This window comes from Ammodytes marinus, assembly GCF_949987685.1.
Source record: "Ammodytes marinus genome assembly, chromosome: 8".
Taxonomy (NCBI): Eukaryota; Metazoa; Chordata; class Actinopteri; order Uranoscopiformes; family Ammodytidae; genus Ammodytes; species Ammodytes marinus.
Genome location: NC_137212.1, coordinates 17,070,892 through 17,087,373, shown reverse-complemented (window position 1 = coordinate 17,087,373; position 16,482 = coordinate 17,070,892). Strand labels below are relative to the sequence as shown.

Genomic DNA, 16,482 nt, shown 5'->3' with positions numbered 1-16,482 from the left:
GCCATGCCTGGAATGCCCTGGTGGAAACCCTGAAACGGTTCCTTTAGTGTTCTAATTGAATGACCTGTACACAAACGACTCCTAATTGCTACCGAACCTTTTTTATGCTTTCTTTCAAGTTCATGTATAAGTTCAGTATTTCAATTGAATGAACTAGTAAACCGCAGGAAATATTGTCAAATGATCAATACTCAAAGCCAACTTTGAAACATTGCTTGTTCCTTTGATGCAGGAGCACCTGTCAGACGAGAGAAGGGAGCTGGAGTGTCAGAGGGAGACCTACCAACAGGACCTGGAGAGGCTGAGAGAGTCCACCAGAGCTGTGGAGAAGGAGAAGGAACGCCTGGAACACCAGAAGAAGATCAAGAGGAAGACTATCGAGGTAGGGCTAGAAACTTGATGGCCACTAGGCAAAGAACACCTTAACATAATACAAACTTTGCAAATACAGAGGATCACAGTATGCATTGTGTTTGGATTGAAGCGTGGATGGATCACTACTTGTATAAAGATTGTATTAAGATTTTCAGTTCTTATAGTTTCTAGGGGATTCAATACAAATGTAATTGTTTCACACTAAACTCCACATTGAATGAGATAAAAGAGGAAGAAGTAAGAAAAGAAAACTGAAAATGTAAAATGAATAAAGCAAGCTGCTGGGTGATAGTGAGGTGGAGATGTAATATCAGGAAAGATTGCATTGGTGGCGATTTCTCACATAGATAATGAACATGAAGGGGCTTTCCCGCTTCCCTTTTCACGGTTGGGTCATTCTTCCAAAACTAACCCTACCTAGGATTTCTTGTTTTTTCCACTTCAAACCCATCCTGTGGGCACAAATCCTGCTCCCACCATACTAAGCATCTGAAAAAACCCAAGAGCAAAATATATTTGCTTTTAGTTCCTTAGTTAAGATTCTCTTCCAGGTTTTAGCTGCCACAGTCTGTTTCAGATGGGCGTAATGATAACCACACATATGACTGAATACATCTCTAACCACCCAGGAATCCACCTACGCAGGGAGCAGTCTTTCTCCTCACCTCATTTACCTTTTTTTTCTCACCCCTATCCTCCCTGTGTTTCCTTACTTTGTATCCCTCTTTGTCTCCTTGCAGTACAATGCGGGCCATTGTTTGTTAGTTTCATGGGAGAGAAATATCCGCTGACTGTAATTCCATGCCGGGTGCTAACAGATCTGTCAAGGAGTCATAGTAATGTTACTAAATATCAACCTTCAGTGTTTTCAAAGGCCTATAGCACCATCACAGTCTGGTTAATTGGCAGTCTCAGTGACATGCTGATGAGAGGTAAGGTGAAGTTTCATTTTGATACACACCTTCTCTTTTTATCAAGTCAAGAAGATACAGATTTATGTGAGAGTTTTGGTATCCCAAGTAGCTGTGGGCATTGGGAAATATGCCTGAAAGTCTATCAAATTAAATGTAATTTTGTATCGTAATGTATCATGATATTAATACAAATACAAATTACTTTATCTAATTTCATCAAGTTTTTCCGGACTCCTCAATATCATTATTACAATATATATACCTTCTAATAAGGTGATATTATTTGAAGGCAGATATTTTAAACACTGTCTTTGGCATCACCCACCCATAAAACTTACACACAGTGTTGAGTGTTCCTCTTTAGAGTGAAACTGTTACCTGCTCTGTAAATATTCCAGAGGTTGTTGCAAATTGTTTTCGTAACCGGTGTCTGATTTTGTAAAAAAAAATTAAATTAAATTGGTGAGTACATTTTTAAATACAGGCAATCTGGATTGTTGGTCACATTGAGAAGGGGTATAACATAACTACTTGAGTCACACTTAGGATTTTTTAGTCGTGTGGAAGCCATGTAAAGCACACCTCGTGATGGGATTGTTCACTCTGACTAATGCACTCATGTTCAGAGAGCCAAAACTTTATGTTGGATGAGTCAGCGTCTTCTTTTCTGCTTCCTAAGAAAGAAAGCTTGTGAAGTATGTATGTGAACTGACCGGTAGGCTGTTTCCCAGGAAGTTTTACTGACCGGGCCACCTGAAGATTGATACACAAGTTCCCTCATGATTATTAAATTTTTTTGAGGCTGTCTCCAGCTGTGTCATTAGTCCCTCTCTGCTGTCTGACACTTCTCTCTGGTTGACGCCTGGCAGATTGTGCCTCTTCATCCTGCATACCCAGCTGAATAACTGACAGATGACACAATGCCATCCATTCAAGTCCTGACCTGTTCCTCGAAAAAGCTACGGTGCTCTTTTGCAACCATGCAGCTTTCCTTGTAGCATCTACAGACATCTGGATACTTATCTACCGTCCCAAAGATTTCATGATAACCACAGTGACATGCCTTCATCCTCAGTGAACTGGAGTCTTAACTCAAGCCCAGCTGACTTGAATTATTGCCCTTTTTTGAGGCGTTTGATGGTGAGTTGTTCCTAGAACATTTCACAGTGACTCCTGGAAAACCACAGCTTCTGGTCTTGTGATGCAAAGTGGCCTCTTGCTGAATTAACCATATCTGTTGTGATGAGTAATGCAGGGACCCTTATAATTACAGAGGCCATCCCAAGTTTGCTACCCTATCAGCACCCCATTAAATCATTCCTGTAACATTTGTTTTAGACCAGCTAAGTTAGCATGTTATGCTCACATGCAGATGCATGCGATGCAGTTTCATACTGTAAGCACTGCTATGGGACCTTCTTGACTGCGGTTGTGGGAATTTTGGAAGTGGTTTCTACCCCTTCTGCGTCAAACACATCAAATGGTCTTTTCATCGGCTGTGACCTCAGGATCTGTTCCAGGCTCCAAGCAAGCCTGATATCAACAGACATTTAATCACCACCACCCAACATTAAGGCTCATCACCAAACCCGTAGAGCTATGATTAGACCTTATTAAAAAGACTTGCCTCCTCGTGAGTGTGTGCGGAACATATGTGAGTGTTTACGAAAGAACAGTTCTTGTTGCAGCAAGTCCGGACTTCAGAGGCGCTTCCCTTTCATGTTTTATCTCATCTGATCACAGATAAGGAATGCATTGGGCTCAGGCGCTTTTATTGGCTCTTACCCAGGATTAAGCCTTGGGTCTGATTGCTCAATAGTGTTCTGAATGTAAAGTCGTAGAGCTTGTCATCATAATCACTGTTAGACTTGGAGTTTTGGTGAATTTGATTGACGGTAAACCAGAAGAGGAATTACCTGCAGAATATAGCAAGAGTCAATGAAACATTTTTTTTGATGGATGGAAGCCCAAAGGTTCAAAACTATGTTTATGACAGCGAGGTAAAAGGTTTAATCCCCGGTCTACCGGGAAAGTATTGAGGGGTAAATGCATCAATAAATAAACATTGTGCTTCCTTCAAGTTTTTTGAGATGCCTTTATGCAAAGCACTAAATATAATAACTGCCCCTTTCTCCTGCTTTTGACGCAAGAGCAGAACATTGTAAAACCAGATTGCTACCTACCTTGTGCAAATTACTACACGTGACATGACAGAACATCGTTCAAACATGGGAAGGATGGCAAAAGTCAAGTGAAGCAGTAAAAGTTCTTAAACGGTGACCTATATCTGTGTCTTGTACACTCATGAGTTATCTCTTCCCTTCATCCTCAGTGTCCACGCTGATTTACTATTCTGTGGTCCAAGTGTGTTCCTGTGGGCTGAACCCCCCACTCCCAGGGAGCTACTCTTTCATGTTATTCTACCCTACCAGTAAATCTAGCTAATCCTACACCTCGGTCCTCTCACCTTCAACTTAAATGTTTCAAATTACTCATAGTTTTGAATTGATAGTTGGCTTTGTGAGAACAAAAAGTTGTTGCATTGAGACTTATTCATTTTAGAATTTATTGGAATTTTTCTGAAAATACTTTGTAAAAATGGAATATAGTTTTAATAAGTATGTTTTAAATAATGTATAATTGCTTGAAAATAATTTTTCTTTTTTTTTTCTTGTAAAATTACCTTTTAGAATGAGCCTTTTTATATTTAAATAGGAGCGGGGCACTCCGCCATGTTTCTACAGTAGCACAGAATGGACAAACTTTAACCGCCTTACGAGCTTTAATTTTTAGTGGACTATAGAATAAATATCTAAATACATCCTTACCTCTACTCATCCCTTTATATTGTGGGGGGAAAAGTTAAGGCAGTGGTGGATGATGGCAGCTTTAATAATAACTATCTTCTTGTCCTTAAAGGCCACTGTAGCTACGTTAAATTATCTGAAAAGAAGGGGTTAGCAAGAGAGCGTTGCACTGTAGAATATCACCAAACGGATACATTTTTGGCCTAAACATCCGATAACTGTGAATAATGCCCACCAGTCCAAGGTGAAGACATCTTATTTCTCAGACAACACTGGCTATCTGACATCAAAGTCATGTAATATCCTATCAAGGACTCAAAACCCAAATAATTTCAATTTACATTGAAAACTGATACAGTATGTAACTAATGTTCACATTGGGAAAGATGAATTCAGAGAATATTTGTAGCTTTTGAACGATTTGATTTATTGAAAAAGGATGCACATTTTATTTCTGTCAATAGATTCATTGTTCTGAATCTGATGTGATGTCACCCCACAAGTCCGTCACCTATTCATTCTTTTTATGATGAGATTCAATAACATCATAGCTCCTCACCAAACCTCAACCAAAGAAGTATTTACTCTGCGCTATCGTGGCATTGATAATCTATATGAATTACTTGGACACATTTGATTCCGCATTGGACAGGGCTAGGCCTACAGAGTTTACTTAATCGCATTAATTCACCACAGATCAGAGCTGCACATGGCCAATGGAAACTCATTCCAAAGTCAATATTGCACATGTTACTGCTCCACATATCATCCAGTCCAGGCAGGATTTAACAACCAGTGTCTCCTTCCCACTGGTGTCCATTGTGTATGAGGCAGTGTTAGTGGAGATGTGTGCCATATGGGAGTATGTAAGCAGTTTTCAAGCTTTAGAGGAACCCGGCTGTATAATTAGCTAGCACTAGCCTGTCATTAACAGAAGGTTCTGGAGGGCAGCCAGTGCTAATTGTTTATGTGCTGTCAGTCAGGGCTGTGTGTGCCCCAGAGCTGCTGCACAGTTTACTTCCCTGGAAACCTGCTGTTTATGCTGCTTAAAGCAGATCACCTTGTTCCGCGCAAACAATGGAACATCTGTGTGCCAAAATGAGTGAGTGCAGAAAGAGGGAAATTGATGGAGGGCCAGAAGAAAGGGGGATTTTTGGGAAGATCGGATTGACACTTTTGCCGGGCCCCCCTCTGCCTCAGGTCGTCCCGTCAGACTCTGCCTTTACAGCTGGGGGAAGCTACAGTGTCTGCACAGTCACAGTCAGATGAGTCTGCCCTTCAAGCCTCGTAAAACACAACAGTCATCGTGTGTTCTTCATCTCCACAGGAAGTATTCTGCATCATCATCAATCATGTAGCATGTGGACTGCATGCTTAACAGAGAATATACATGCTGATGTTAGACACCACAGTTAAAACTGATGTTACACTGACTGACTGACTGATATTTGTTTGCTGATATTATAGTGATAATAGACTTTTTTTTAATTGGAATTAGTTCATTTCTGTCAGCTCTATGATGTTTCTTTACATATCTACTAATTAACCAATGCGTCATACTTATTTATTAAATGTTGTTCTTACAGTCAGTACCATAATATTCCACTAATAGCCAGTAGTTTTTTATTTATGCGAAACATTTTACTTCAGATACTTGCGATTCAACATCTAAATCTAATTCCTTAATCTGATCTACCAGGACTACAATTTAACAAATTACATATTTGTGAAATGTTGCTTGTAGTGTAACTGGTCTGATAAAATAAAGATATAGATGGGAAAAAAATGGGCCCAAAATAATCATGGAATATTACAATAATAATACAAATACTTAAATATTTAAAAAATATTTGAGATGAATGATCTTCTCCAGGAATCGTTTCTTGGATATCTCATTTTATTCTATCGATATAGTTGAGACCATTTCGGCCAGTATTTAAGTATTTAACTCAAGATTACTTGGCTTGTATACGCCCTAACATAACCTAATGTTGTTTCTGTAGATGGAGAGCTTATTCTTAACAGCCAAAAAATGCGACTTTAGGCTGGTTGTGTTTTATCGTTTTGACTTTTTCATTTAATGTGTAATAAATCTCACTCAGACAGGCTGAGGGAGCTTTAACTTGTCTTGTACGGCTTACTATAGCACAGTGAAGATGCTTTTCAGCAGTTGTGTAACACAACATGTGGGATTAATAAAGCATACACACACTACACCGCCCCATTGTTGCAGAAATCCTATTTGTCAGTCTTCCTGAATGCAGCTAGGATGATAATGTTGACTCGATCCATAGATCAGCTTTCCTTCAATCTAGTAATTAGGAGGACAATGCAGTCAGTGTCTGTGGTACACTGATGTCATGAGAGCCATTTTCTTGTTTCCCTGCTTGTCTAACAGCCCTGCCTATTTTGTTAGGCACGCCTTTATGTGCACAGGGACTTTTAAGGGTTTTATGTTTCTCATTTTGTGTGTGTGCACGCGCATTGTCCTTGAGCCTTTTGGAACACATCAAAAGCCTGTTACCAAACTAACCAAAGTGTGTGCTCAGCAGAAAGAGTCGCATGTGTTTCTGATTCCCTCTCTGAGCCCATAAATACCCTGCTCCTCAACCGATTGTGTGTCTGTAATGGCACGGTGCCACACAGACGAGTTATAGTGTGTATCTGTGTGTGCTTGTCTGTTTTCTTCCCTTCTTAGAAGTAGTTTTTTTCCAGTTTAAAAAAAAATCCTCAATAAGATCCTGACATACACAATCAACAGTTATGGTGCTTACACACACAAATACACATTACATGCAAAGATTTTCTCAACTCGACAAACCTCACATTTTAAATCAATCCATAATTTGCCGAAATCGATTTTAAAAAAAAATTAAATGTGTATTTTGCTGCTGCCGGTTATGTTGACTTGCCTTATAGATCACATGCATTACAAGCTTCACATTAAAATACACATTAAATGAAGATAAATAAGACATGGACTTTAATTAAAATCTTGCTAAAAATCGCCTATTTTTATAGGAACAAAACCACCTTCCCTTTATTTAGTAGGAAAAGGATTATTGAGGCAGTTTTCATGTCGGTCCTTGATTATGGTGATGTGGTTTATCGGCATGCATCACATTCATGTCTTAAACTCCTACACTCTGTTTTTCACTCTGCTTTAAGATTCATCACAGGAGATGCTTACGACACACACCATTGTCTTTTATATGAAAAGGTTGGGTGGTCCTCCCTTAAAGCAAGACGTGACGCACATTGGCACATTTTTATTTACAAAGCCTTGACCGGGAAGCTTCCTCGTTATTTAACAGAAATGCTGCAAATTTCAGATGGGCTTTATCAAACCTGCTCCACTGACATGCTTATGCTTTATGTTCCACAAGCCCGGTCTGAGCTATGAAAGACAGCTTTTAGCTTCAGTGCCCCTGACTCCTGGAACAGCTTACAGCAACAAATTAAAATGAATACCATGATATCCTTTAACCAATTTAAACATACTATCTTGAATCTACCAAGATCTGTAACTTTTTTAATTAGGCTGTATTGTACTTACCAATTTAATTCTATTTCTAGTCACTCTACTCCTCTGTCTAAAATGTTTCTCTTTACCAGCTTGTTGTGTATTTGTATTGTATATTGTGTTTGTATTGTTGTTTTTGTTTCTCGACATCATTGTAAATGAGGGTCACCCCTCAATGATATCTCGAGTATAAATAAAGGTTAAATAAATTCGATTTCATGCCATGATTTGCCACAGCGTGTCTTAGTACATGTGGACTGGAGTAGATCCATGAAATCCTCTTTTAAACTGAATCCAGAAATCAATTTTGAATCGCGAATAATTTTGAATCGAAAAAAACGATATTTGAATCGAATGGTGACCCCAGGAGTCGGAATCGAATCGTGGGATTTCAGAAAGATGTTCCTTTTGTGAATCCAGATTTTGAAGTCACTTCTCACGTCCTCCTTCTCCTCCTCCTCCTCCTCCAGGTGGCTCCTCTGTCGGGCAGTCTGAACGGAGAGCTCCTCATGTCTTCCGGCCTCGCCACCTCCACCACCATCTCTGAGCTGCCGCTTACCCAGAAGCCCCTGGTGCGGGCCAGCATGTCCGTGGCGCCGGCCGACTATCCGGAGCGCCCCGAGGTGATGCTGCGGCGTGACGCGAGCTCCGCCACCCTGCCGCTGAAGACGGAGGTGCCCCTTCATCTCTTCAGCACCACCAACCAGCTGCACAAAGCAGTGGGCGTGCAGCAGCAGATCCCCACCAAGCTGGCAGCATTCAGCAGCAGTGGCAAGGGGAAGGGAGGCAAGACTGGCAAGGCCTCGCATCGCACCGACAGCACTGGTAAATATACTGAGTTTCACATTATCAGCAGAGTTATAGCACGGTGGTCCAGTGACTGTCATTGACACCGAGTCTGGATACACGGGGGTTGAATCCACATAAGTCCCAACTGAGAAAGAGCTCAGAGCAAAACACCAAACGCTTTATGATTTCGATTGGCTGCACCCAATAATAATAACAGTGATTTACTACGGTGCAGGAAAAGAAAGATGTAGTGACATTTTAATGGAAAGGCCTCTCCGACGCTCCATTTCAAAAACCTTTTTGATGGCTGTTTCAATGAGCTTTTTCTCCCCTCCCTTAACTCCTGCAGGCATTTATAACAGTGCAGCACTTTCTTGTTCTGAAATTGATTTTTTTTCTTCGCCCGCTGTCATCGATACACAAGCCATCTGGGGCCCTGACAGGAGCTCGACCCGATCATGATTTAAGTGGCTCATTAGGATCACGTTAGTTGTCTAAATTGGGTCAGCCCACAGACATATCCAATAGTGGCCTGAAAGTGAGGCGAGGCTCAATGCAATCTAATTTCACAATTAAATGACCTTCTGTCTGCATTTGTCTCCCTGTTTTTTTTTTCATTCTTCTGTGCTCCATTTCCCCCCTCCCTCCCCCTGGTCTACACTATCAGCCTCCGTGGATATGAAGCAGATGCTGCCACTAAAGCTGTCTGCCCGAGACGATAGCAGCCTCAAGGCCAAGCGCTCCATCAGCCCCCACCAGCAGCTACCGCTGTCTGCCGCTCCTCAGCCTCACCCCTTGCATCACCACGCAGGTACACACACCAACCACAGTTTCCTCTTGTCTGCCTTCGCCTGCTGCATTGATAAACTTGGTTCACACAGACACAAACATGAGACACACACACACATGCTCCACCTGGGCAAACTGGAACCCCACCCGGTCACGTTCCTGTCTAAAGGCTCTGTCTTCATGCCCAGCCCTCACCCTGTGTAAACACCTATTATATTTCACATGCTTCAGTGTGATTAATGGCAGGCTGTGCTGCTGACACTGAGATATTTTTATCACTTTAATCCTGTGCATTCACAATCACTGATGCCCTAAAAAGAAAAAAAATGTGTGGAGGATTTCATGCGAATTAGGCATGAGCCCAGTAGTCTTAAAGGGGGTTACACATGACTAATGCACCTGTAGTTTGCTGCTATTTCTTGAGTAATCCCTTGTTCTCTAATGGCCTTTCTTCTATGTCTGACAGATCAAGTCAGTCCTCCAGACAGCGTTGGAGCAGACACCCAGTCCACCTCCTCCCACCCTCCCCCACAGTCCCATCCTCCGCCCAGCGTGCAGCCTCCCTCCATCCCTCCCCTCCACTCTCAGAGCTCCACATCACTCCACTTCCAGTCCCATCTGCAGTTGCAGGGCCACAGTCCCAGCGCGCAGGCCCAAGTCCAGATGAATGTTCCGGGGCTCACCCACCACAGCAACACGCCGTACAAGATCAACTCAGAGGACCACAATAAGGAGGACGTCATTTTCTTCTAGACTCCAAAAGCCAGGTGCCATCATCAAGTCACCCACTTATCTCAAACATGAAAAAGTAAAAAAATGAGAACGGGTTATGGTTTTTCCGATGCTGAATCAACCACGTGTCCCAATTCCAAAGGAGCAACTTCCATGTGATCTTGTGATGTTGATGTTATGCTCAGTGTCAACAGGTGTGCTCTTATTGAGGGTTGATAAGGTAAGATAGATTACATGTCTGAACAAAGTTGCAGCAATCCATAGCAGGCAGTGGGGCCTTAACATGTGTGGCCCGTGCAGAAAACATTTTTTTCAAGAAAGGTGACGTTTAAATTTTTATCAATACACCCACCCAATCTTTGGTTTTAAGTTGGCACTATTTCTTTTAATGTAATTTTTTTTTGTTTAATTTCTTAAATCAAGAGGACAACAAGTATGAAGGAGAAAACCTTTGGCAAAACAAAGGCTTTATCGTAAACGTGTACGAAAAGGTTTCAATGAAGTGATAACAATCCAAAGACATTAGCCACAAGAGCTGAAGGGGATTTAAGTGAAAGCAACAAATGTGAACGGTCCAATGATTTTTCAGAAGACAGGAGACTAAACCACAAGAGATCATTCAACATAAACTCAGAAGTCTTAATACATAAACACTCTCCGCTTGGTGTTTCATTTGCACAGAGTAAATCCTCCATTCCAAATGAATGAACTATTATGGACTAAATGTGTATTGTTTTCCTTGTGCAGTTTTCCAAATTGTGAAAGTTCATTTGATTTTGTGAGCTTTTTACAGAAGACTGAAATTGTGGAATACACTTCTGGTGTTGCCACCGGCTTTGAAAGCTGACCTCAGCACATTTGAAACCGTTTTTTTTTTCTCACCCAGACTGCTGTGTAATGATGCTTCATTGCAATTAAGGAAGAGGTCATCCTGTGGTAAATTATACTGTTTTTAAAAAAACATTTCATAAAGAAAAAACAATCCCTTTAAGAGACACATCTTTGTGAAACAACTGTTGCTGTTTAATTTTCTGTACAGCATGAGTTTAAATTGATTTATATCTCCCAGTGTTGGCTCTTCTGTAATGGCTTCACTCCTTTGGTGCATTATATTGTTTAATACTCCCTCTCGCTCCTTAACCACTCATGAACGGTTTATACATGACATACTGCAACTTCAACATGGAGTGGACAGACAATTTAAGCTATTTAAATTATATGAATAGCCCAGTTCAATCCACTTCGGCCCTAATTTTCCCTTCAAGTCATAATCTGAAAAGTTCGCATTTTTGAAAGTTTGTGTCTCTGGACCTCATTTTGCACGGATGGCTCCATTTTAGCTTATCCGGTATATCTTTGAAATGTATACAAAGATGTCAGTTTTAATTGAGACCCTGAGGTCTCATTGACATAATTTTATTGACCGCTGTTGTCATTCCATTAGCTGGGTGTTTAGTCTCTGCGCCTGACAGACAGCTGTTCCGGGTGCAGCAGTCTGATCAGCTGTTGTCTTTTTATTTCTTCACAAATGGCTGTATGCAAGTGGTTGACACATCATGTGTTTTGTGTCTCTGGAGGGAAAACCGTCAGAAGAGGATTTTATCTTTTGTCCAAATATGCTTGCCTCTGAGTCTGAAGCTATGATCACTAGCTGCAGTCTCAGCAGATATCGGAGTTTAAATGTATACTATGTATATTGGTGTACATAATGTAATTGACATCTTCTGCACCGGCTGCTCTTATACACATGCTTGTATTAGGAACAGAGATAATTGGCGAGACTCAAGATTGCAAAAGTCGGCCAAAAGTCTTGTTTTGTGCATAAGTGTATATACATTTCAAAATACACACATGGATGTGTGTACGTACGTACGCACGTACAATATGGTACGACTTCCTCTGATAGACTCGCAGCAGTTTAACCACAATCAGTCATCGCTTTTGTTTAAATGAGCTGAAAAATGAAGGTGTGCATATTTAATCTCCTGATGTGTGTTGACGTTGTAGCATTGAGGTGGAGGTGCACTGTTGACGTTGTAGCATTGAGGTGGAGGTGCACTGTCTGTCTGTCTGTTGTCTTTCTCCTGCGGTTCATGAGTGATGTTTCACCAGAATCATGTAGCTGTCATAAGAACGTCTTCAGTTTGTTTCAGTCGGTCAAACCAAAGACACATTTGGCTGACTGGGTTCCTGTCTGTGCTCTTATATGAAGGATAAATGACACTGCCGGTCTTGTGGTAAAGTGTAATTCCTTGTTGAAACGCCCTCCAGGGAGTGTCCATAACATGTGTGTTTACGGGACATAACAGTCTAGCTCATATCCTGCCCCAGTTCTAACAACAATAGAATATTAATGTGCATGTGAACATACTGTATCTGGTGCATTTTTGGCGGGTGGAACCCTATACGAACTTAATTCCAGACTTCAACCAAACAATCCCAACTAACTTGCTTCCTTGTGATTGGGTTCAAAGCTTGGGTAACAAATTGAAGCTTGACTTGGGATTGTTATTGTCTAAATACTTAATTCAAAGGTTATGGACAACCTTTTCAAGTGTGTCCTTTTTATTTCTGAATGAGACATGTTAAGCGACAGGAAAACTGAGTGTAACAGAGAACTTAAGTTCTGCTCCAGGGACAAAACATTTGAGTTAACCTAAGCAAGAAGAGGTGAATGCTGTCTGTTGGTGCCACTATTTGGACCAACTCAAGTCTTAAAATGTCCTTTTGCTGTACTGAAATGAACCTTTTTGCTCTGATTTAAAAACTTGGAAGCCAGTCAGTCACGTCACTGTGTGTGTGTCTGTGTGCATCTTTGTTTGTGTGTGTGTGTGTGTGTGTGTTTTCGTCTGTGTGTGTGCACCAAAAACAAGCGGGAACATTTCTAACCGGCTTGTTCCCAGCTGCGTTTTTTACACACTCATTCACACACATTGGACCTGTAACATGTAAATAATCATGAACATATTTTACTTCCTCTGACAATTTTACACTAGTCACTTTAAGTAGTAGCGTATTTGAAGGGGAAAATGAATGTCTGTAATGCTTATTATTATTGTTATTGTCTGTGAACTTTTTAAAGAGCTATCTATTGATGTTTGTAGCACACAGCAACATTGATTTTTGTACTGTTTTTATTTTATTCACTGTGAGAAGTTAGAACGACCTGTGGACACAAACTGCTGCCGTAGAGAGAGTTTTAGTAATAAAAAAGAAAAAGTCTTGAAATCATTTGAAATGTGTTGAGTTTTTGTAATCACAGCTGAGAAACACTAATTGTTTGGCTTGGCTGCATGTTTGGATCGTGGTTGTTTAGGCAAAAGTAAAGAATGCAAAGTTGCATCCCATTCCAGTAAATTTGTATTTCCAAGGATTGAGTTCCCTTTTTTTTCCTCCCCTCAACATAACCACATACATTATCATTTACATTTCTATTTGCTGTGTGTCAAAATGATCCTGACCACCCAATTAGCTAGCACCCTAATCATTCCTCAGTGTCTGGGTGGTGCAGTAATGGTGTTATTGACCCTGTGTTCAGACTGCCTATAATAACAGTTTATTACCAGACAAAGCTCTATATTCAGGTGCTGTGGTTGTGGCTGTAAGATCCTGCTGTAGACCTTCGCTTAGAGTTGGTTTCTGCGTTATTGTCATTCCGGATGGGGATGGGGGAAGACGCTACACCAGTGGCTATTTTTTTTCCATTGTCTGCTGTCATTAGTGGCTTTCCTCTGTCTCCCCTCAACAATTATTTTTCCATGCTGCTTCCCCTGCGGATGGAGGCTGCATTTTACTCAGTCTTTGTTTCTGTCTGGTTGGTTCCACTGCTTTGCCCATTATCACGTCTCTCCCTGTCTCTTCCCCTCTCATCCTACGTCTCCAGTCTCACCCTTAACTCAACCGCCTCACGGGCCGGTTCGGAGCTGCGTTTTGGTGTAATGCAGTTAGCAGGAAGTCGGAGGAGTCTTGGCTGTTGTTTCTCTGCGTCAGACCGGCCCTCTTTTTCACCACAAAGTTAAACAAATAGATGCTCCAGAGAGAAAGGCGTGCAGACGAACCTCCTGGTAGGCTCATAAAACGCAGAGGCAAATCTTAGTTTGATAGACTCTGTGTCAGCACAGTCTGCTTACATTTGTTTTTCGCTCGTCCGTTCGGATTTAACAGCTTCTCTGCACTTTGGCACCACCATGCATGTCGGAATGAGCCATTTATACGCCGTTTCAATGGCTCAGCCTGGCTACTGACCAACACCACAATAAAAAATATGTTAACTTTTTTGTTGTTGATGCTTGTGACCCCTTAAAATGAAGCAGTGTCTTGCGACCATTGTCACTGGTTAGCCTACATGTTTTTACAAATAATCTTAAGAGGGAAATGAATGTTTTCTCCAACATTTCCTGGCAACCCATCCTATACTTGTAGGAAATGTTTTGCTAAAAGCCACAACTGTGTGGCCAGAGGGAAAAGTCAGGTGGATCATGTAAGTGAGTGGTTTTCATCCTTTCGATCAAGGTTGTCTGTGCAAAATTTTAATTTTGAAAATTAGCAATCAATTAAGCTCCTGTCCAGAAATGTTAATCTTAAGTGGTGGACCACCCGAGGGACATAACCACAGACCCATGCTGCTAGGATGGCTAAAAATGCAAAAGTTAGAGAAAAATATGAAAAAATTTCAATCATTTTGTTTGGCAGACTGTTTTTTATTTATACATTTTTGATAACTTGTTTGTCATTTGAAAACCCCCTCAGATTTATCTTCTGATCCTTCTAGTGGTCAGGAAGCACTGTAATCTATAGCACATCAACAGTCATGAAGTAGGCTAGTGTCCTTGAACCAAATCCTCCTCAACCTCCTCCAGCTTGCTATTTTTCGCAAGTGATGCTTTAAAGGAGTATGATTCATGGCTGCTTATCCTGGAGTGCTGATTCTTCGCCCCTTGCTGACACAAAGATCCTCTTGTTGAAAAGACACAAAGCCGACTCTATCTTTCCCCTTTGCTAACACCCAAGGTGATTACAGGAAGATAGACGGTAGGAAAAACATGTCTCCTAGCCAAGGCTGCTTTAAACTTTGCTTACATAACCTCATTGGCAGCTGCTGGTGTGTTCTGGAACCGAGGAGTGACTTTCCATGATAAGATGTTTTGAATTTTTCAGGTTGTAGCTGTTATCAGTGATAAGGGCAGAACTGTGAAGATATGCTGCCTATACAACAACAACAACAACTGTGTGTTATTTCGTATTTACTTTTCGTCTCCTCGGACACTAGATCCTTTCTCATGGGTTGTAAAGTGCGATATGTAAACTTTTGACTGATTTCATACTGTGTGCCTCATAGTGTTGCTTCGGATGAATGAAAAGCCTTGTTCCGCAGCTCAACTCTTGCATCAACAAAGGACGTCCCTGTGTGGGGGCAATGGTGAAAAGGCCTCCACATACAGAAAGCTTATGCCAGGTAGATATCAGATCAGGTGGAGGGCTATTGTTCTGCCTGGAGGAGACGCCTCAGGTGAATTGAAAGGGGGAGATGGATTATAAAGGAAGTGTGCTCTGTGCTGACTCGCCCTCTATGCTCACAACATTTGCATTTCTCAGTCAGCTGTAGCCCGGTGACTTGTCTGGTCCATCCAGTTTGGTTCCCATGAGCCCATGTGCTGATTTCACTGCATGAGGAAGTAGGATAATGAATGCCAGTGTAGGCTACTTACACAACACAATAGATAATCATGTTGTAGGCCTAGTGTCCTTTTGAGTTCCATGGACACAAATCATATCTTAATTACAAAATGTTGTGTTACTTAGTAGGCCTAGGTCTAGGTTTAAGTGGTATGAATAGTTTTGGCAAATGAGCATTGCTTTTGGTCAAATGTTATATGAGAAGATCAATAGCCTACTGCTCTTGTCCTTTCAATTTGAAGCTGGAGCTAGCTACAAAACCAAAACACAGTAACTATATTTGACTGTAATCTGACTGTTTGGCATGTCTGCTCTACAATAAATGAAAATATTAAACCATATACATGTAGGCTACACTTTCCATGAAAACAGCATGAACAATTTGCTGTGACTTCAAAACTGAGCTTACAAACAAGCTGCACTTTGTCAGCGAGAAACCGCAAACTACACAGCTATACAGCTCAGCTATACAGCGCTTTGTCTAGTGAAGGCTAGCCATCGCTCACTAGTGTTAGCTAAGGTTGCTCTCAAACTAAATTCTCATTCATAATAGGCTTAATCAACTCTGTATCAACTCGTCTGGCGATGTCTTGAATGTAACCCTCATTAAATATGAAAAAGTTACAAACTATTGCTCTTAATCAGCAGCTCCAATTATTTTGGGGGTATGATATGAAGCTTAAAAGGACATTCATAAATGAAGGCATTATGATCTTCCTGTCTTTTGCATGATTGCCAGCCTGGCCTCTTTATTAACCAATTTCTTGACCGGGTGCAGTGTAACTTTGGACATAACCAGAATCCAGTCTCAAGATATGATAAATGGCTGCTGGTAGTAGCTTCATATTTAGCCTAAATGAGAATGGTAGCCTATCAT

At 41.1% G+C, this 16,482-nt stretch overlaps 1 protein-coding gene across 1 annotated transcript in view; it reads left to right on the top strand.

Annotated features, from left to right (window-relative positions):
- The window catches only part of arhgef18b (rho/rac guanine nucleotide exchange factor (GEF) 18b), a gene marked incomplete at its 5' end in the record, with an annotated part of 46,817 nt that extends 33,704 nt beyond the window's left edge, over positions 1–13,113 (top strand). The window contains 4 exons of the mRNA XM_080032022.1: positions 233–382; positions 8,090–8,444; positions 9,076–9,219; positions 9,664–13,113. Of these exons, the coding sequence (XP_079888148.1) occupies positions 233–382; positions 8,090–8,444; positions 9,076–9,219; positions 9,664–9,950 (936 nt within the window). The 3' untranslated portion in view covers positions 9,951–13,113. The remainder of the gene's footprint in view (positions 1–232; positions 383–8,089; positions 8,445–9,075; positions 9,220–9,663) is intronic.
- Positions 13,114–16,482: the final 3,369 nt, after the last annotated feature.